Source organism: Crocodylus porosus, unplaced genomic scaffold (assembly GCF_001723895.1).
Source record: "Crocodylus porosus isolate Cpor-Errol unplaced genomic scaffold, CroPor_comp1, whole genome shotgun sequence".
NCBI lineage: Eukaryota > Metazoa > Chordata > Crocodylia > Crocodylidae > Crocodylus > Crocodylus porosus.
In genome coordinates, this window is record NW_017728911.1 from 7,998,324 (window position 1) to 8,020,509 (window position 22,186).

Genomic DNA, 22,186 nt, shown 5'->3' on the forward strand with positions numbered 1-22,186 from the left:
TCCTCTGCGTACTGGTAGAGGTGCTCCACTGCTTGCTCCTCTAGCCAGGAGGCAAATACCATGGTTTTAAATATGCTGTGATTGATTTATTTATTTATTTTGCTCCCTGTCTCAGTGGCAGCAAGCAGCAGGAGGCAAACGCTATAGCATATTTAAACCAGAGTGGTTTTTACCTCCTGGCATCAGGAATAAGCAGTGAGTGACAAGGCCAACACCACCTGTCCACCAATTAATGGAAAGAGAGGCATATGGGAATGAGGATGAGGGAGGGAGGGAGACTCCAAGATTCAAGGAGCCTCCACACCACAAGCTAGGGCCAGGATTTAAACCAGGACCTAATTATAATATAGTATCTTTCAATAAAGGCTGGGTTCATTCAATCAAGAGCTGGAAACCACTACAAGAGGGGAAATGGGATGTAATAAAGATCTATCATCACAGCTGCAGATCAGCAAAATAGAAGTTAACTTGGGCAAGGGAGCTGTTTTGATACCTTCTTGGTCTCTTGCAATGTAGTTCATTATTTATGGTTCCTGGGGTCTCCCATTGCATTTTTTTGCTTTATTTTTTTGAAAGTGTGATGCATTTGCACTTCTGGAGGAAGCAAAGGGGAGCTTGATAAAGCAAGAGTCCTGAATGAATATCACTTGTCTTATGGGATAGATGATCTATACCAGCGGTTCCCAACCTCAGGTCGCAACCCAAGTGAGGGTCATGGGGCAATGCCAGTGGTGCCCCATGCAAAGAACAAGGCATGCCACACACTGGGAGCTTACCCCACCCCTGTGCCTCCACTGCTGCCGTGCTCCACTTCCAGCAGTGGGTCATGGCAAACAGAGGTTGGGAACCACTGATCTAGACAGAATGTTCAGGTGTAGTGAATGACATACCCTGGTCTAAAGCTCTGGTTATCCAAAGCGTGATTACATCTCCCTGTCACTGGACTGAGGTGCTTAACGCCACAGCACAGTATAGAATTTGCAATGAGTTTTGCAGATTGGCCAGCATTTAAGGGGTCATTCTTCATCTCACCTGCTCATACTGAAACTAGCAGCTCTTTAGTACTGCGTTTGCAATTTCAACACTTCATCCAAGACGCACCAAGAATGTGAGGCAACATCAGAGTTGCATTTCACCTATTGTACAAAGTACTGTACTGGATGCTATTTAAAGAACATGGATGTCAATGATTGTCTTCTAACTGTATGATCTTTCAGAAAACTGATCAGTATTGCTTTTGGGGATCTCAACCCTTTCCCACTGCGGCAGATCAGGAACCGGAGAACCTACCACTTGGAGAAAGTGCGTCTTGAGCTAACCGAACTTGAAGCCATTCGTGAGGACTTCCTTCGTGAACGAGAGACCAATGTAGAAAAAAGGGACCTTATCAGTGATGATGAAGAAGACAATTAAAGAACTCGTGACTTTTGTACTTTCTTTGGTAGGGGTGGGGTGGGAAATCATGACCAAAGCTTATTGAGATTTAATTTCAAATACAGTTGTTGTTTTTTTTAATTAATTCTATAAAATGGAATGTAAAATAGTGGCACTTGGAAATATGCAGGACAGATTTCCAAACTTCAGCACTTTCTTTCAAAAACGTTTTTTTGTATCAGAGGCCAAATCGTTCTGTTTACAGTAGTGTTCATGCAAGTGTGTGTAGAGCACTTAGAATTAATATCTGTTTGTCAGTTAAACAGCTGAGCTGGCAGTTGTTGTGCTGATGAATCCCATCAGTGCCTGCATGTGAAGCAGTAGTAGAGAAGTCCTTACTCCTTAATTACTGAACATTGTTATACATTTTTATAGCACGCTGTATTACTTGGAATTATACCATTTTTCAGTTTCAGGAAGATACATTTAAAAAAAAAAAGTCTGTCCTGTTGGGAATGAATTGACCATTCTTTATATCACCTGAGAAGGTATGGCATGAAGCACAGTAAAAGCAGTTTTGCTTTTGCACTGCAGCATTGATGTGGATAGCTAGACAGATTTTTCTGTGTATATACTTAAAATAGAAAATAAGTACTCTTTTTTTTTTTTTATTTAAAGTTTTGGTGTATACTGTGATTACAATGCAAACCATAACACTTGTATTTATTTTGGACAGCTGTGTTTTTATATGATCACATTCTCCTTAATACAAAGAGAAATATCCACAAGTTTTGTAATTTAATATTTCTCCCCCGGCCTCCCTACTCCTCCGTCCACATTCTCTCAAGAAGCAGCAGCTGTTAAGATGGATTAAGTTAATCAGAATCCAACAAATATATTGCAGATAATAGTTCATATCAGGGTTTTTTGTTTTGTTTGCTTGAAGTCCTCTTCTCCCTGCCCAGGGTCTGAAATAAATGAAATCTGAATTTTAAAATACCCCAAGTGATTTTGTTTCCATGAAGCTTTAGCTTTTTTGTGTAATGGTATAATTTAAGGCTCTTAAAGGAAGACTAAATGCAGGTAGGAATTGATTAAAGATTCCTCAACTTGTGCAAAAATCTAAAACATACCCCCAAAATATGTGCTGCTGTGAAAGCAGCGCATGTAGCCCATGAGCCAGCTTGGTGAAACAGCCAGTCATCCACCTAATGTTGTCTCTGGCATTAGGACCACGGAAAGCTTGCTGAGCCCACTGTTATTTCACTTCTTGATGCACAATTAAATGAACAGTAACAGGACATAATGGATTTCTTTCTTGCTTTCTTAACAAGATTGAATATAGGATTCAAGCAAAAGTTCTCTCACAAAAAGGTTTTTCATTTCTATGGCAATATACATGGAGGAGTGATGATTAAAAGCAGTCAATAGTGTAAGCTTGCAGAATTCTTCCATTTTCCACTATTTTATTTTACTGAGAAATGGATAGAGTTTCTTTTTTCCAGAGCTACTTGTAGCAATAAGGTTAGAATATAGTGGGAATATCTGCTGCTTCTTTAAAAAAAATTAAAAATACAGTTAGTTTAACAGATCAGCTTCATAATTAGCTGACCTCTTCCAGATACCTAAAGAGGAGACACAACTTGTATAATATGTCATTTCAAATAAGGACCAAGTTCTTTATGCTGAGTGGAGAAATCTGGAATGATCATCTTCAGAAATATTTCACTTGTGTTCAAAACTTTCTTGCGTGTATAATAACATTCCCCAGTTACTCCTTCTCTTGTACTTGAATTTAGTAGGTAGTCTTTTCATATTATTGCATATACATGTTCCTTTTATACTTACAATTACAACCACTATATAAATATACAAACAGGACCTTTTTTTTTTTAAATGTCTAATTATATGCTGGCTGTTAGGGGGAGCTGGTCTCTAAACAGATCTGTAATGTAAAGCTATTATTTTCTTTTCAAGTGTTAAACCCATCCATTCCTAAACTTGTTTTAAGCTGTTCTTTAGAATTGCTGCAGTTGAATTGGATAGTTCAGAAGTATATAGATAGTCAGTTTTTACTAGTCCACCACTCCTAGAGACTGCTGTTTTGAGCCTTGATTACAGACCAGTTCTGTGATTTTTTTTTTTTTTTTTCCAAACTGAACACATTAAACCCCCATCGGGTTATGAAAAGAAAACAGTATGCTTTGGAAAGCTGCTCAGGAGGTTCTCCAGAGCTAACAGATATACTGAAGAGGGTATTGCTTGCAATATCCTAAGTCCTTCTTGGGAAATAATGTTGCTAGTTAAACTTAATTTTTTGTTCCTGCATGTCATAAAACAGTTTTATTCCACAGTCTTTACATGTGAGTAACAACAAATAAGGTCCGCAACATAATCATAACTCGAAGTAAGTTTAATATAAGATAGTTACAGTAGTTAAAAGGAGTTGGTGACTTCCTGGAAGGCTAGTGTCTACATCTCACTTCTCATCATTACTAGTGCCTTGGACAGAAAGACAAAAACCTAAATGAGCAACAATGGCAGCTTTTGTCACTGGCTGTCCCTACAGAATGGAAGTAACAGGAACCAGCTTAAGAGAAATATAGTTTTGTTTGTCTGCTTGTAACTATTCTGTGGGCAAATAGTGGGTTTCTGGTGCTTTTTTACCTGGCAACTTTGAAGAGCACTAACTCACTTTATTTAAATAAACATGCAAGTTACACACACTCAGTATTAGATCAGGCAAATCCAAAAAGAAATACAGAATGACTTGGTGACCTTCAAACCTGGATTTTTATAGACACAGAATGATAACATTTAGGGACAAACTCTCAAAGCAGTGCACAAAGATTTAAATCTGCACACCTTCCACTTATTGGAAATTGACCCATTAATGAAAATAGTAAGCACCAAGTCTATATTTTGTATGTTTAACATCCCATTTAACACTTTCATGCATCTTCACTACAATGAACACTCTGGACTTTGTTTGTTAAAGAATTTCTTGATTGTTACATACACGCAAGACCTTTCTTATGCACAGCACCTCATATATGCCTTATGTAAACCAAACCACTAAGATAAGATCCTGAAAATTGTTCTTCCATCCTTATACCTGTATGCATGGTTCTGTTATTTTCTGTTTATATTAGACTTAAATATGGTGCACTACACATCTACTTGTTAGTACTGCACGGTGTTCCTGTTGCGCCTGTATATACAGTATTTGTAGTATTATCATCAAGTGTTATTGCAAAGTTCTTGAACAGTTATAGTAGTCAAGTAGTATTTGCATTTTCACTGCTCTTGTTCGTGATGTATACTGTATTATTCCCTGATCCCTGTATGTACCCATGGGAGGGTATTTTAGCAGCAAGAGTAGGATTTTGTGGTTTAAAACAGCTAGCAAAAGACAACAGCTGTTCATGAATTTGACAAATTAAATCCTATCACAATCATGCTTATTTGTTCAATAAATCTGTTACTGAGAAATTAAAACTAGTCACTTTTCTACTGTGGAGCAAAGTACAGAAATGTTTAATAAATTGTCCCTTAAGTGCCATTTTGTAAATGAAATTAGTGGTGCATGGTACACAAAGCCTATTTTAATCACAAAAGTTGACTGTTACTGTTTTGCTAAAGATTCTTGTAAGATTGAAGGAAAAAATAAACCATTTATTACTTTGCATTATACCTTGGCATGGCTTCTTGTTTAACTGAAATAACTGCAGGAGCTATCCGAACAGAAGAAGTCTGGAAATGGAATATGTTGACCTGCTAGCTCCTTTTAAAGATCAAATTTAAATACTAATAGAAAACAATTAAGCGGAGCTAGTCCAAGTACTGTCTACTCTGAAGTAAAGGGAAAGAGGTGGTGAAAGTCATGTTTAAAGGAATTCTTGCTAACGGTATTCCTGTGTGAAAGAAACAAATTAAGTGACAATTCATGTGCTATGAAGGTAGGCAAATGGTTCCCATACACTTAACTAACTTTATATTTGCTATCCTAGGCCCTTATTCAGTAAAGCACTTAAGTATCTACTATATATAAACAACTTTTTATAATGCCTTTCTGAATTACAGATTCACAGAAGTTTAGGGCTGGAAGGGACCTGGTGAGATCATCGGGTCCAGCTCCCCTGCTCTGGGCAGGGAAGACTTCTGGGGTCAAATAACCCCAGCAAGGTGTGCATCCAGTTTCCTTTTGAAGGTTACAAACCCTTGCTTGCAGCCCAGGTTTCAGAGGTGTGCTTCTATGAAAACATAGTCATCTGGTAGATAAGCTTCTTAAAACTAAAACTTGCAAAAGGTGTTATTTGAGCTAATAGGAGATGGATTTAAGGCAAAAAGGTCAAGCAAGTCTATTCCTGATCTCTTCTTTCAGTGGAAAGAAGAAAAAGGTGAAAGAGGACCCTTTGTGGAAGCACCTTTTGATAGCATCATTCTGTTTCTCACTCACAACTTGTACTTAGTCAATATCCAGCGCTGTTAACTGTAGGCCACTTTTTTATAAATTGTGCCACAACTAATCAGTTGATTTGTTATTCATTTCTGATTCTATGACTCTGACCATGTCTGCCAATAATGCCCCTAATGCACCCTTTTAAAAATATCATCTGTAAGCATAAGTTGACAATGGACCTTCCTATATGAGTCTTTGCCGATCAATTTATTAACTTTGAGTAACAGTACCACAGTTTTGCTGTGTATTTCTCACCTTAGCAACTAGAGGTCAGCAATGATGATGACATGCTAGCACAGCACTGAAGACATCACATATACAGTGGAATGAGTTTATGCAAAATTCACTTTCATATGTAGTCTTAATAGCATCGCTCATTCAATGCTCATGAATTTTCATGCTCATATCTGACCATATATTTAGAGCTATCGAGCGTTTATATACATACCTTTTAGTTCTCAGACATGCCAGAGATCCATTGCTTCAGAGCAGGCTCAGTTAATCAAGTCTGCTCTGTGCAGGAGATGACGCGCACCACACTGCACTGCTTGCAGTTGTGTAAGCAGGAAAATGCACCACAATCATTTTCTTTATGCTGACGCCCATTTTGCTGCTTATACAATTGCAAGCGTCACAGCGCCAGGCACTTTTCAAAGTGACACTTGCATGTGTAAAAATTCCCATAGATTCAGTTTTAAGACAGCATAAGCATCTTCTGGCTCCATTCAAACTTTAATACTTTAGCTTCCTCTCAATTGTATTTTGAAATGGAAGTTTAGTTATGCTTCTCTAATATTTTAAGGCTGCTAAGCATCTTAACCCAATCTAAAGCTTTACATTAATTTTATACGCTTAAACATAATAGATATCAAAATGTGTGGTGTGTGAAAGTGAGTTTGTTTCCATTTCACTTCCCTCACAACATTTAAGTTTAAAAAAAAAAAAAGGCTGCTATCTTTTCTGATTGAGCAATCTGTTAATGAGTGTATTTAGAATTTCTTTGTAACAGGGATTTTTTTTCTCTTCTCTCCCTTAAGTGTCCAAGCTTCCAAATAAAGTCTTTTTTCAGAAAAGACTAACCTTGAAAAACAGGTGTAAAATATTCTTCTGTCTGCAGTGACCTGTCTTACCTAGAAAAATGAAGCTGTTTTGTGTTCTTCATATTTAGTGCAAGGTAAGCTATATTTTGGCACTGAAAATTGCTATAGTGTTTGATGTCTCAGGGTGGGGTGGAGGTATGTGGAAAAGTTCCTATAAGGAACAAAGATGTAAACCTGGTATTGAACCTGGACTATCAAGACTGCAAACAGGTATGTTGCATGAAAGCTACATATACCAGCTAGGTTAATTGTGATCATAAAGGTCTTAACTGATTTGTGTCTCCAGTGAAATGTAAAGGTCAGATTTTTCAAAGATATTTTTAGACCCCTTAAGGACTTTCAAACTCCCTTGCCAACCATAAACTTCCAGGGCGCTTGCCTGCTTAACCACGTTAAGGGCTTTTGAAAATATCTTTAAATGCCCTTGAAAGCCTGGCCCTAATTTCCACTTTGAAAAACTATCCATGCATTTTAAATTTTTTTCCATAAAAAAAGACAGACCTAAGTGCTTAACTTGCTTTTTGGAAGACACTCACTTAAATGATCTAAGTGCTAAGCATTATCATTATTACTGATGTTGTTCCCTTTGTCAGTGTTTTGGGGCCAGATGTTTTGTCTAGCATGGTCTCTCTATCACAGTGATATCTAATAGCACACACCACTGTCCTCTAAACTGCTGTGTTCTGACAAAACAATGAAGTATGAGAACTAGTTCATTTCAAATTCTGCAATTTGGTAACAATACAGGCCAAAGGGTACAGAAAAGCAGCTAAGACGGAACACAACTGTGAGACCTGAGGACCTCCTGTCCTGTATGCTGAAGGCAGTTGTTCCAAAGAATCAGGAATAACCAAAGATGTTATTCAAGTGCATCAAAATATGCAAAGGTGATGTCCTGACTTGAACATTTGGGTGTTGGTTGGCTCATGCAGCATAGGTTGCCTTAACCCTGAAAGCCTTATCAGAGAACAAAGGATACTCCCACTTCCTTCTTGGAATGACCAAGACACCTGTTGCTAGTGAAATTACACCAATAGCATGGGTGTGACTGAAAGAGGTATTGAACCTTTTGGTTTAAGGAGCCAGTCTGCCAATGATGAAGTGTTAATGCTGCATCAGGTAGGATGGGTATAGAAGAATAGCTTGGCACCTGTGACAGCAAAGTAGTGCCAAAAGCAGAGTATGGGTAGGAAGGGGAGAGACCCAATAAAAAGAAATCTGTAGTACGTATTTTTTTAAATCACTAATCCTGTTGGAGAGTAAATTATCTTAAACAGAAGAATCTAAGAACAGCTAGGACTGAGCCTAACAAGCAGTTTAGAGTGACTTTTGAGAGAGATGCTTGCCAAGTAGGCTCATCTCCCTGGCTTTGATCAGCTGGGAAAGTGGCTGGAGGGACCCTCATTTCTATTTGGCCAAGTCATCTCTACAGAGGAAACTTGGGGGATTGGCACTCTGCTGTTTTGAAGCCCTTATTAATTTAGACAAACAAGATCCTCATGTCATAAACATGTCTTAGCACAGGTTGTATGATTTTTGTCAGTATTTGAATGTGTATGACAGCTACCTATATCTTTTCATATGAGTTACGTACAAACTGACTTGTTTAAAGTATTTTACATATTTTTGCATGAATGTTTTAGGTAAGCCCCAGTTAAAAGGTAGCAAGGCTGCTTTGTATCTTCAGAACAGCACTAAACAGGCAAAGGATGTGGTTCTCAGCCTGGGTTAACCAGAGGCTTTTGTGAAGGCTCCTGGGGTGCTTGTTACACCTTCACAGCTTACCAGCAGTTCACACCTGGCGTGGGATTTAGAGAAATGCTGAATAGTTCTGAAACTTTGGCCACTTGACCTTGCTGGCAACAGAGTTACAGCAATGTCATATGCTTTAAAAAGTTTCCACTTACAGGGTTGTGACGGTTATAAAACTAGTCATTGATGAAAACAAAGAAAAACCCAAAACATATCTGTAATATTAATTGTAATGAGGTCTCCAGCACCAGAAGTCTGTATTTTACTCAGATAATGCAAAGGAAGGGTGTAATGAACTTTGAATATTTTTCTCCCTGGAAGCAGGAAGGCTAAAGGTTCAAGAAAATTAAAAGGCAAGCTTCTAAAGTAGTATTTCATCATAAAAAGGAGCCATGATTCTGTAAAATGTATCCCCAAAGATTTACAGGCCAGTCTGGTACCACCAAAGGGTAAGGTTGCTTGCTGCTTTATGTTAAAAGACCCATACTTTCAGCTGCTCATCAGTTTATCAAATGCTAACAATTTGGGAGGAAATTATCAGTTATCTTAGCTTCATGTCTGCCTCAAAGATTTTTTGGAAAATTGCAGCTAAAATGGCTTAGTTACTGAAAATGAGGCTAGGAAAAATATACATTGATTTGTCTATGTAAAAATATTCTGGTGCCTCTTTTGGCATGGGATTTAGCAAAATCCTTGCCTCTCACGTGTATTTAGAACCATCAAAATGATGTCACCATCAACACTATTTTTATTTTTTGGAATAACTCAACTGTCCCTCTGTTTTGTCAATGCCTTTTGCTGTGATGTACCTTTTTGCTGTTCCTGTGAAAATCTGTCCAAATTTGGCTATGTTTAAGGGAAAATTGGCTATTTTCACATGTTCTGTTGGCTTCCAAGAGCTTTCCAGCTTAGTTACCTGAAGATTTTGTCCTCACCAAGCATGCTCCAACCTAGGGCTAATGGGTGCTGAGCAGGATATTCCCTCCAACTGCAGTTTCCTTCTAGATGAACTATGCCGGATGTGAGTGGACACCAGAACTGAAAGGACAAAGTCTCTCTCTTGTGCTTTCAATTCTCATGCTGATATGCAGGCAGTGTGAAGAAAACAAAAGGGAAGAGAAGCATTGGGATAACAGGAGGTTAGGGAGGAGGAAAAGAGACTGATTGTATGAAGAGCTTGTAAGAATAAATTGGGGCTGACTGGCAAGGAGATGGAGAATAGGAGTGCCAGGGACACACTGGGACTTGGATGGAAGATGCAGGGGGTTAGTAGGCCCCAGGGTAAGAAGATGGGTATTGAGATGAGGAATCTGAGGAATGAAGACTAGGAGTAGATTGGTGTGGCGAACAGGACTGGGTTGAGAAGTTTAGGATGAGGAAGAAAGAGGACTAGGATAGGGACAGGTTTAGGGAGAATGATAGAAGCTTAGATCAGTAGTTCTCAACCTTGTTAGACTCAAGGCATCCCTTGCCAGCTCTTAGTTTTCAATAATTTTTTACTACAGAAAAATACTAAAGCAATTCTTCTGATGCACAATACTCAGACCCCAAAAGGTCTCAGAATACTTTTGACACTATGGATTCCTATGTGAAATCTCTGGATTTATCTTGTGAATTATGTATAATTATTTGCATACCAAACAGCACTAATATTGTGCAGCACCCTGTACAGGATCCCAGGGCACCCTGGTTAATAATCACCGACTTAAAAGAAACTGTAAGAAGGATTTGCTCTTATTAGATGCTCCCATCCACAGCTTTGAATGGAGTCCAACACTGAGTCTCATTGTTCCTCTCCCATCAGGGAATATCTGCAAAACTTTCTAACAAAGTGACTTATCTCCCATCTAATGGGGATACCATAAAGGTGGTACTCTGCTACTGCTGCTGGTTATTCCATTATCTTAAGTGGCAGAGGTTTCTATGATGGATGGTTCCAACCTGGTTGGTGATTTGTATAGTTCTCTGTCTGATGCTACATGAAGGAATTTTTCCTTTTTTGACCAAAAAAACCCCAAAAAACTATGGGGGGGTACCAGAATTAAAGTTGTTTTGTGCAATCTTAACATGGGCCTCTTGTGCACTATATAATACAGTCTTTAATTACATGCATCCATACTCTTTTTCCTTCGTCCCCTGTTTCAGTTGCTGTTCTAGGAATAAACCAGGGTTAAGTAGTGAAAGAGGCTGTTGTCTGTAGAATTCTGTCATTATTTCTTGCAGAAGTTGGAAGGTGCCTTTTCAGTGTATCAGTGAACCACAGGAAAGGAAAGCAGGGTCTCCTGGTTAAGACATTTGAAAACAACTCTGGAGACCTGATGCAGTTCTTTGTGTTGCTGAGCAAATCCTGCAACCCACACTAACAAATTGTTACTACTTGTGTATAAGTTTTTATTTGTACCTTTTATGGATATTTTTTAGATTGATAATTTCTGTACCTCTGTAAAATGCAGGCCATGATACCCCCTCATTTTTACAGGAGTGCTGTGAAAATCAAATAGTTAATATTTGTGAAGCATTCATTCTCTAAAGCAGTGGTTCTCAACTTTTTTGGACTCAAGGCACCCCTCATTGGACTGAGTAGACAGTTTCACCCAATTTCAAAAACCTAATTTATATATTACAACACTTAACTCCTTGCAGAAAGGTCAAGCTGTAGAGGTGGGAGATTGGCCAGGCAGGGGCAAGCCTGCACCTGTATTTACCTGCTTACCTCCTCTCAACTCATGGCACCCTTCAAATAATCTGGAGACACTTCAGGGTGCGTCATCACCCTTATTGAGAATTACTGCTTTAGCAAAGGAGCTCTGTGGAAGAAACCCACAAGGGTTTCCTCTGCCTTCAGAGAAGGTTTTGAATGGTGTGTAGTAAATTGAGTGTAGTGAACAGTGAGGTAAAACAAAATTTTGAGTAGCTATGTTGTAAATTAGCATCTTGTGCTCTGAAATGAATGAGACCAATGTTTTGTGGGGAAAAAGATAGCATGTGTTAATGTAGTTAAATAGGAATGAAGAAAATTGCACTAGCAACCTTTATTCTGGCATTTCCTAACTTTTGAATCCTTGATTTTGATTATTTTCTGTTTAAAAAAATTTGTATGCATGTAATGTAAACATCTCCAGTATAATCTGCTTTTATAACAATTCAAATAACAATGGGGAAGTGACATTCAAAGCAATGTTCTTAAGCAGTGCAAGTGACACAGCATTTAAGTTCAGGTAATGTTTTTCTTGGTAAGTCTTTTATCAAGCCTGAGTCCTCCTTCAGGAGTGTAGCTCATATGCTTCTGTTACTTCCTGGATGACGTGATACGGAACCTGTCTCACTAGTGTGCGCCCAGCAGACAGGCTACAGTGCTAGTCTCTACAGTTACAGTGGTTCTCAGTATCAGTAATGGGCCACTTGCTTTGAGATCCACTTAACATTAGTTATCTTATCTGTTTTAATTGTCTTGGATTCATGTGACTTCTCAGGCAATCAAAGCAAAATCATCTACAGCTAAACCTTTTTTCACAGGATCTGCAACTGTCCTGAAAGATGAGACATTTGTGGTAATCTCTGCATTGTGCAGACTTGTATATGATCATAAAGTTACTAACGTTAGTGTAATTACTTTGAGATTCTTTGATGAATTGTTACATATAATAGCTGGGCAATGTTTATTGTTTATGTAAGATGCATGTTTTATTTTAGAAGTCCAGCGAACAGCAGAGTATAGGACCACTTTTGTAGTAGGGTGTGATAAATCTGGAATTAATGGGAATACAAAGCTCTAGTTTCATAGTGGTGTTCTTGATGGAGATTGATTCAATGAAGTACCCAGCCATAACCCTTTTGCAGTGGTCAAAGTAGTTTGAAATCAGAGAAAGGACTTTTGATATGAAAAGAAGAGCCAAGGAAGAAGTGAAGGTGTGGAGCTATACATACCAAAGCCCTAGAAAGGACTCTTCCCCCCTTGCACCCTTTACTTTAACTTTTGGGGAAGCAGGAAGAAGTTTGTTCTCTTGCTTTGGATATGATTATAGATGTTACAGTGGAAAAGATCTGTTTACAGCTGGTATACTCTGCTTGCAATAAAGGACATAGGCCCTATCTAGACCAGGTGTCAGAAGGTGAAGTAATAGAATCTGAGAGGTGTTAATTAGGCAGAAGTCAGGACAAGATGGCACCTTTGAAATCTGACTTGTTCAGAGAGGCATGAGCTTTTGTAGGCTACAGACTAGTACCTCTGGTCTCCGCAAGTCTTTTTATAGCCTACTTTGTCAGATGCTATACACAGACTTGCAGAGAACAGGAATAGTAGGCCATAGTCTATGAAAGCTCATGTCTCTGAACTAGTCGATAAGGTGCCACCTTATCCTGCCTTTGTTATTCAGTTGGTAGAGCACTCAACCATATTTGAAAAGCACTTGCAATTTTGAGTGTCAAAATAAGGAACATTTTTTTTCTCACCTTCCCTCTGGACAGAACCAAACAAAAAAAGGGTGAATTTTCCTTGAGGGTTTTTACCATGATGAGCATTTTTCAAGATGTCAGCTCATGAGATCTGTATTGAGAGTGAGAAGGGAGCCTCTAAACTTGCTTTTAAAGAGAACTGGGTTCTTCCATTGACCTCTTGGAGCCTTTAGGCTTCTTCCACTTCATTTTTCCCTGTTCAGTATCATGTAATACAGATACTTTGGACTGAGAGAACGTGGTGAAACTTGTTCAGAGTCCAAGTGCACCACCCCCTAGACAACTAGAAGGGGTCACAATTGACTTCCTCTGACTGGGAGAGAAAAAAAGAATTGGACTAGAAGCTGAAAGCAAGTACTTTGCACTGCAGCGAATAGCAGCGCTGGCACAAATCCATAACATGTGGCACAGCAAAATGATTCTGAATTTATTATAGCTGGAAATCCTTGGAAGCGAATTAAGTACCTAGAGAGAGAGAGAAGCCATTATGCAAGTTTTAGCTGCAGTAGGGTTTTTTTCCTGGGGGAAGGAGGAGCAGACTTTAACAGAGAAGGTACCTGCATACTTGGAAAGGGAAACAGAATGGCATTTATATTCAGTTCCCCATAACTTGTTAATTAGAAGTTATTACTGTGTACTGTTAATGTCTTAAAGGGTTGGATGCTAACCTACAAGGGAAGGATTTCAGCAGACAATCAGTATTAGTACTTAGCGCTGTAATTGTCTGCCAAAAAGAAAAGGAAAAACCTGGTTGTCCAGGGTTACAAGGGTCTATTTAATGCAATAGAAAGTATGCAAAAAATATTCTTAACCCCTAGTATCCACCAGGGAGAGTTCTAAAAACAATGGCAAAAACATCTCCCTGCAATAGTTTCTCTCATGGCATTTTGATAGTGAGATCAGCATTTTGAACTAGGAGCCGATATCAAACCAGGAATATCCAAAGGGGCATTTGTATTGAATTCAACATCAATATGTAGTTTCTTAAAACAATTTAGAATCTCCGAGCTTGTACAAAATCAGGTTTTAAAATGTGTGGATCAATGTTCCAATAAATTCTGGTAAAAATGAAATGGCTTCCTCATGAACAATGCTGTTAGGGCCCTAGTCTTTCCCTCCCTCTTCAGGAGGAATGTACCCTGAACCCTTTAAAACAGGTCTGTTCTCTACAAAGTGAAATATTTCCCAAACATCTCAATCTCTTTCATGCTTTGTAAAAGCAGATTGTGCTTTTGTAGCACAGCCATAAAAGTGTAGTACTGGTACCAATATGAACATCCTGATGTGATTATTTGTCCTGAAGGCTCGCTACCCAAAAAAGGCTTTTTAATCTCATGGTGTTGGCTGAGGTCCTTTTCAGCCCTTACTGAACCATTGTGCTCTCATAAGGGTGAATATTTGCCCACATCCTTGGTCAGATGTTTCACACTCCTTTTTGCAGCGCAGCTGGAGTTCACATCTAAGCTCCATACCTAAATAAATAGTAGAGGGTGAAGCTTATTTTTTGAGGCAGCCCTATTGTATTTTTGGCACAAACTAATAAATTGCATTACGTTGATTGCCAGCCTGATTATGTTTGAAATATGGAGCAGAAAATGTGTCCTATCTCTATCTGAAAAGGAACAGTAAGTTTCAAATAAGGAACAGCTGTTAAGGTGACCAAGAAGTTACCCGTGGACTACATAGCTGCTGCCCTCCAACCCAGAAGTGGCTGTAGTTCTGATGCTGCATGGCTTAGGGCAGGGGTGGGCAAAATTCTATCCGCCCTGTGGGTCCCTTAAAAATTTAGAAAATTAATATTTATCTGCCCCTGGCTGCCTAGCAAGCCATCAAGGGCCGCATAACAAAACTCAGTAAGTGGCCCTCTGCCCAAAATAATTGCCTGCACCTGGATTAGGGTCTCAGTCCAGCAATCTGAGCTGTTTGAGTGGACCTCTAGATTTGCATTCACTCGCCTGGACCTTGTCATAAGTGTCAAGAATCTACCTTTGGGTTACAAGGACAGGAGTTTTTTAAAGTGGGGAGGAACAACTACAGGTTGGGGAACTCCCCTCTTGTCAGCACAGAGGCAGAAAAGGATCTTGGGATTATCACTGACTCCAAGATGAACATGGTTGGCAGTTAGGAAGGCCAACCATACCTTGTCATGCATCCACAGATGCATCTCGAGCAGGTCCAAAGAGGTGATTCTCCCCCTCTATGTGGCACTGGTCAGGCCACAGCTGGAGGACTGCGTCCAGTTCTGGGCACCGCACTTCAAGAGGGATGTGGACAACATGGAGAGGGTCCAGGGGAGGGCCACTCATATGATCAGAGGACAACAGGGCAGGCCCTACGAGGAGAGGCTACGGGACCTGAACCTGTTCAGCCTCCACAAGAGAAGGCTGAGGGGGGATCTTGTGGCCTGTTATAAACTAGTTGGGGGGACCAGCAGGCATTGGGGGAGTCCCTGTTCCCCCATGCACCGCCATGAGTGACCAGGAATAACGGTCACAAGCTGGCAGAGGGTAGATTTAGGCTGGATATCAGGAGGTGCTACTTCACTGTGAGGGCGGCTAGGGTCTGGAACCAACTTCTAAGTGAAGTGGTGCTGGCCCCTACCCTGGGGGGTTTTAAGAGGAGGCTAAATGTACACCTTGCTGGGGGTCATTTGACCCCAGTACTCTTTCCTGCCATGGCAGGGGGTCGGACTTCATGATCTACTCAGGTCCCTTCCGACCCTAGAAACTATGAAACTATGAAAGTGCTTGGTCAAGAGACTAGGGCTCTTAAAAAGATTCCCTGATTTTCCGTAGACTTTCTTTGTAATCTTGGGCCACCTACCTGCTCTGTGCCTCTGTTCATAGATTCATAGACTGTCAAGCCCTGGAAGGGACCTGCAGATCATCAGGTCCAGCCCCCGCTCTAGGTAGGAAGACAACCGGGTCAAGTGACCCCAGGGAGGTGACCATCCAGTTTCCTCTTGGAAATCTGTGACTGCACCACCCCTGGGGGGAGCTTATTCCACAAACAGCTGCCTGTCTACGAGAGTCTGCACTTCCCTGGCTCGCGGGAGCGGGCGGCAGTGAAATGACACACGCGGGTAGGTAGGTGTGAGCTAAGTAAGACTAGGTGAAGATGTAACGGTAGACTTTAATTCTTGGACATCTCTGAACACTCGTTTGACCCACCTGAGGCACAAAACTTTTCTGTTGCCAGAGAAGTTCATCTGGGAAGAGCAGGAGGGTGCAGCTGGAGGCCGGCCCTGCCTCAAGTGCCAGGGGCTCCGTGCTTCCGTCCCTGCCTCCGGTCTCCGGGTGTTTTCCCTCTCGCACCCGAGCCACCACCAGCTCCAGGTCCTTTCCTTTTTAAGTTTCTGACAGGCGTAGGGGACGGCTTGGCACCCTGGACCTGCGGCCTCCACCACACGGAGCAAAGCGAGGGGAAGGGAAACCACCTTGATCGCCTGTAAAATCTCACGGCTCTGGAGCCGATCGCCTGTAACCAAAGCGCTTGTTCATCACCACTGAAGCGGCTGCTCGCCGGGGGGCCAGGCCGCCCGGGCAGGGAAGTATCGCCCCTGCAGCCGCTTCCCGGCGCCCAGCCCGGGGGGGCCATCCGCGGCCCCTCCGTCCCCCGCGCCGGGGGCGGCGGGGCTGTGGCGGGCGCCGAGGGCAGCGGGCGGGAGTCCGCAGCGGGAAGCCTGGGGGCCTCCCCGCATCCTTGGCCCCAGAGGAATCGCGCTCTGATTTATTTCTTCCCAGTCAGAAAGGGGCGAAAACAAAAAGCCGGCACTTCCCAGAGGGGGCTCGGGTCTGTGGTGGAGCCTGCAGCCCAAAAAGGCTGAAAGCCCCCCGCTTGGTGATCTGGAGGCAGGTTTGCGTGGCCGCTGTTCGGACACCGTGGCCCTTTATGTGCTGGGTGGGATGAGCCTGACCTTTCATTCAGTTCCCGGTTTGCTGAGGGTGGGAGTTAAGGGCAGGCAAACTGGGCAGTGTGTGGCGGTCAAAAGGGGGGAAGGCAGACCATGCATGTGCTGAGTGTCTCCTAGGTGTCCCCATCCCACCTTGTTGCAGAGTGATCCCAGGTATATTAAAATGAGCAACTAGCAGACTTATCCAGTGCCATGTTCCCAAACTACTGCCAGCCCTCTGGGAGCGCATCCCCATGTGTGCTCTGTGGGCCTTGAACTTTGCTTGTCCGTAACTAGAAGGATTGTGGGTGGATCCGTTCTTCCCATGCCAACAGGGGCAGGCTAACCTATGTTTCTTGGTGTCTGGACAAGCTGGGATGGTGAATCTCAAACAACATGGCGCTGGGCTCAGCGTGCCGAGCTGGGTGGTTGATAGGGACTGAAAACAGCGGAGGGAGCTTAGCCCTTCTAGGGATGTGATGGCCATTGTCGTGACTGACAGTTGGGGCTGAACCGGGCACCTGTACCCGAAGCACTAGCTTCTAAAGAGCCAAAACACTCTAGCTCGGGCTGTAGCAAACTCATTCTTTGTAGACTTGTCACAGAGTTCAACCTGTGACATCAAATAAACAGCAGAAGTCCCAAGGCAGCCTGATGCTCTTTCAGAGGCTTAACTGTTGCTGACTCCATCTGTGCAGCTCCTGCTAGTCAGATCATGCTCAACTTTGAGATAGTAAACTAATACACAAAATCATTTGAAACTGTAGTTGTCTCTCAGCCTTTTGGGCTTGGGATCTAGTAAAAGGTATGAAAGCAGCTTATCTGTGGGCTTTCCCATGCTGTGTGTCTGAGGCATTTAAACCTTGTTCATCACTGTGGCATTCAAACACCCTAGGATCAGTTACAAGAGCAAGCCAGGCAATTAGCTTGTTTCCGTTGATCCATAATTAGCAGCAGAGAGAACCTAGTTGATAGTTATTCACCCTTGAAGTGGAAAGAATTAGAAATGCAAACTGGTCATCCACCGAGATAATTATCACAGAGTAAATAAGAGGAGGGCCTAAGGGGATCTCGGGAGAGCTGGTGGCAAAGGTGCTGGTTCTAAAACAAGACCTTGGTGAAATTTGTGGCTAAAAGGAATTGTTGGTCTGTTTGGTGTGTTTCATGCCACTCAAAGATGTCAGGACAATAGCAACTGTTGGGACAGTTTTCATGAGGAAAACAGAGGTTTGGTGAAAACCAAAACTTTTCTTAGCTAAATATTTTGATGTTTATGACTTGCAAACTTGGAAAGCATTTAAAGTGGCTAAAACATGCCTTTCCATATTCTTATCCAGCTGTAATTAAATAGCAGGATAAGAAGAACATTTTCGTAAGTTTTGGTACCTCTTCACCTTTTTCCAGGGGAGGGAACAGGAGAAAAAGAGAAAAAAATAAATGGGGCTGAGACAAAAAAGGGAAAACACCTGAAAATTTTAAAGTCTGTATTAATTTCAAATCAAAATAAATGCATTTAAAATTATTATTACTTGCTAGGCATTTTTTCTGTGAAAAATGTATGGGGCAAAGAGCCTATTATTAGCCAACTGTAATGGATTTCTTTTCACTTTTCTATAAGTATTATTTTGAAATATAAAATCACAACTTCTAGTCCAAGTTGCTAGGTTCAGAGAGAGATCTCATGACACATGAACTTGAGAGAGTGAATTTGTTGATCTATTACCTAAGTTACTTAAAACTGGTTGGGCAAATAATTGGAAAAGATCCCTTCAGGAAAAATCTTCAAAAGCTGGGGACAAGCCAAATTAATTAATAAGCATTTTCCCTCTGTAATTTCTGTAATCCTAATGTAATTTAATGATATGTGGGCTTTTATTATTAATTTATTCTCTGAGGGCTAGCCATGATTTGTCAGATCTTCAAATAATTGTGTGATTACTGGCAGACACCTTGTCTCTATTGTACGTGCAGCATTATACGGGTATAGTCTCCCAGATGAACCCTCTTATTTCACTACAAGAGTGCCTTTTTGTTTTACTTTAAACCCTTTACTGAACAGCATAAATTAAACTGAAAAATGGCTCAAACTGATATAACAGTACAGCAGAACCTTGACACATTAATTAGGTTGCTAACCTCCAGTGAAGCTGAGGGTTTGTGAAGTATCTAGGCATACACAGAGACACCGCAAACAGCTATGGGGACTACTGCAGTGGTCCAAGCTGCACCCCTTTGGTGTAAAAGCTTCAGCAAAGAGCGGAACATGCATTGCAGGTTGCAAAGCGCTCAGATAGATACAATCTAAGTTCTACGCTGCCTCTACAATCTCACTTGGAATCATTTTTAAAAAATTACAAAATGTAAGCATGACCTAACCTATGGCATACCAGAACTTGTGAACATAAAATAAAAAGGCAGGACTTTTTTAGTGATGACACCAGAGGTCCGGGAGTCGGGACTCCTGTGTTCTATTTCTGTCTTTGCCATGGAGTCGCTGTGTGGCCACAAGCAAAAAAAAAAAAAAAAAATTCTCTGCATCAAGTTCCCTATCTCTAACATGGAAATAATAGTACTTTCCCGCATCATAGGGGCCTTCAGCAGTATTGTTTCTAAAATGGTTTGAATTACTGGGGTGCAGGGCAGTATTACCCTATAGAGGATTATTATGAAATGCTAATTGATATTGGTACTGACTAAAGGCAAGTTTATACTAATTTAAAAAAGAATACCTGGTATTAATCTTAAATCATATCTTTTGACTGACTCCTAGGACACAGTCCTGGTCCCTTATGAAAATTAATCTGAGAAGAAAAAAAAGGCCTGTATGTGCTGAGTCTAATAGAGTATGTAGAAAAATGTACTAACTTACTTACTTCCTCTTCAAAGGTCACTGCTGCATGCTATATACAGTGGATGAAACTGAGTAATTTCATTTTATCTCTCACTAAAATTCTTTCAGACCAAAAAACAGCCCTGATCCAAAGCCCACAGAAGACAATAGAGTCCCATTAACTTCTAAATAAGCTTTGCATTAGACCTATAACAACCAACTTTGGGGTTACAAAATCTATTGCAGTTTCTCAAATGTTTCATAGATGTCCAGAACCAGAAGTAGCCTACACCACTTCCAGTTCTACTTGGTGTAACTGTCTTGTGCTGCTGCAAGCAGGCTAAATGGCTCTACTGAGAGGAAGAGCTGGTTAGCCAAAGTGCAGTGCTGCACAGATAACAGTTGTACTGCTTCCAGTTCAAGAGGTTGCTGTAGAAATGTTCTGGGGGACAGGAAGGCGGCAGCTGACTCAGCTGCTGTTTTTCCTAGTTTGGGATAGTAGTTTAATTAAAGGGGCTTATTGGGGATGAGGGAGGCAACCCTAAATTCATGGCTGTCCCAGAAAATTTGGGACAGTTAATTACTTCGATTAGACCCAACACGAATAAAGTGATCAACGGGGATCCTGGTTTCCCCTGATAAAAACAAATTTGCAAATTCTTGATTAAACCCTCCCAAATCCATGGCTAAAATGAAAGCCCCCCCCAACCCCCTTGGCCCTGCTCATGCCCCTCACTCTCCCCCGTAACCCTACAGCTCTACTCTTGCCCCTCACTGACTCCCGACTTCTCCTGGACCTGCTGGTGCCCCTTGCCCCCCACCCATGGGTCCTGCTCCCCCAGCCCTGCCGGATGGGGCCCCCAGCTGCCAGGGCGATTGGGCCCAGGGACCCAGATCCACAGCCCCCTGCCCTTAGCAGGAAGTGGCAGCTGCTGCAGTCATTGCAGAACTGCAAAATCCCCTGGCTTCTCTGGTAAAATGAGAAACCCACGTTTGCCTCTGGTAAAAGGTAAAATCCGTGGTTTACTCTGTTTTTCGGTGGGAAATGGAAAATCCAGATCCCTGGTGATCAGAGCCTAACACACAGATAGAAAATTAAGTTGATCATAGTTGCTTTTCCTATGTACTGAGTGTGTGACTTGTGTTTAAATCAACAAAATCTGAATGACCACCTCTGATTCAACTGACTCATTTTCTCTGATTTGACCCAAGGAAATCACCATCTAATTAAACTCCAAATTTAAGTCTCTTACTGTTTCTTTAATTTAATTTTGTTCAAAAGCTGTAAATGTATCATAAAAATGGCATAATCAAGTTCCTTGTCTATGGAAGAAGTTTTCACATTTTCCTAGAATTACTGTGTAGTGTCTGGAAATAATTGTTTATAAGCCACAGCTACCACTCGGGAATGGAAGTTTTCATTCCAAAGGAATTTAATAGCTTGAAGGCTGTGTTCACTTCCCTCCTGTCTCCCTCCCCACAACCTCTGCATCTTTTAATGAGAGGTGACATAGTTGATTAAATTGATGATTTGTCTTGCTCTTATGCTTCAGTTGCTGCTGGATGAGAGTCTGAAAGAAATCCCAGTACCTGCAGACATAACTGGGGGAGAAGGTTGTATGGAATAATCTGCAGTGACAGAACAGGGAATGACAACACATCAGCAATTGGCCCTGAGGCTGTAAACTGTCCCTGCTACCTGTTGCATATATTATGCAAGTAATTGGTAAATTGTGCAATAAATTTAGACTGGCCACACATGCAAAGTAGGACTGGCCACAAAGTAATTACAGTATCATACAATAAACTGTTTAATCATGCAATAAATTTAGACCAGGCGCACATACTAAATAATTAACGCATGATAAAAATGACTATCCAGCTATAAAAAGACTCAATCAGCTATAAAGTTAGTGCTGGAAAATGTATAACAAGTCTACAGTTGGTTTCTATCCAGCTTTATTTTGAATGTGTAACAAGACCCTTTGAGATGGTTTGTATTGTGTCTTGCAGAATAGAACTCTGGTCCTGGTGGGAGCACTGGGATAATACTACAACATAAATTGTACACATGGTGATATAATTATGGGAAGGTTTGTGCGTTTGACCTTTTGGAAAAAGGATGTGCTTTCAAAATCACATGGGGAAGCTAGTTTTTTTAGTCATTTCAGAAAAACTCTGAATAATAATTTATGGACTCTAGAAGCAAATTTGTTTTTTCAGGACGTGCAGCTTTATCTGTGCTTAGCACTATGGTATTTTCAAAACCCTACACAATCCTGGAGGAGATGAGTAAGCTCATCTAACAAATGCAACTTGGC

General features: G+C 41.1%; 1 protein-coding gene across 1 annotated transcript in view; it reads left to right on the forward strand.

Annotated features, from left to right (window-relative positions):
- TBC1D2B (TBC1 domain family member 2B) overlaps positions 1–5,067 on the forward strand; it is a 61,834-nt gene extending 56,767 nt beyond the window's left edge. The window contains exon 13 of the mRNA XM_019533385.1: positions 1,218–5,067. Coding sequence (XP_019388930.1) covers positions 1,218–1,413 — 196 coding nt within the window. The 3' untranslated portion in view covers positions 1,414–5,067. The remainder of the gene's footprint in view (positions 1–1,217) is intronic.
- The last annotated feature ends 17,119 nt before the right edge of the window (positions 5,068–22,186 follow it).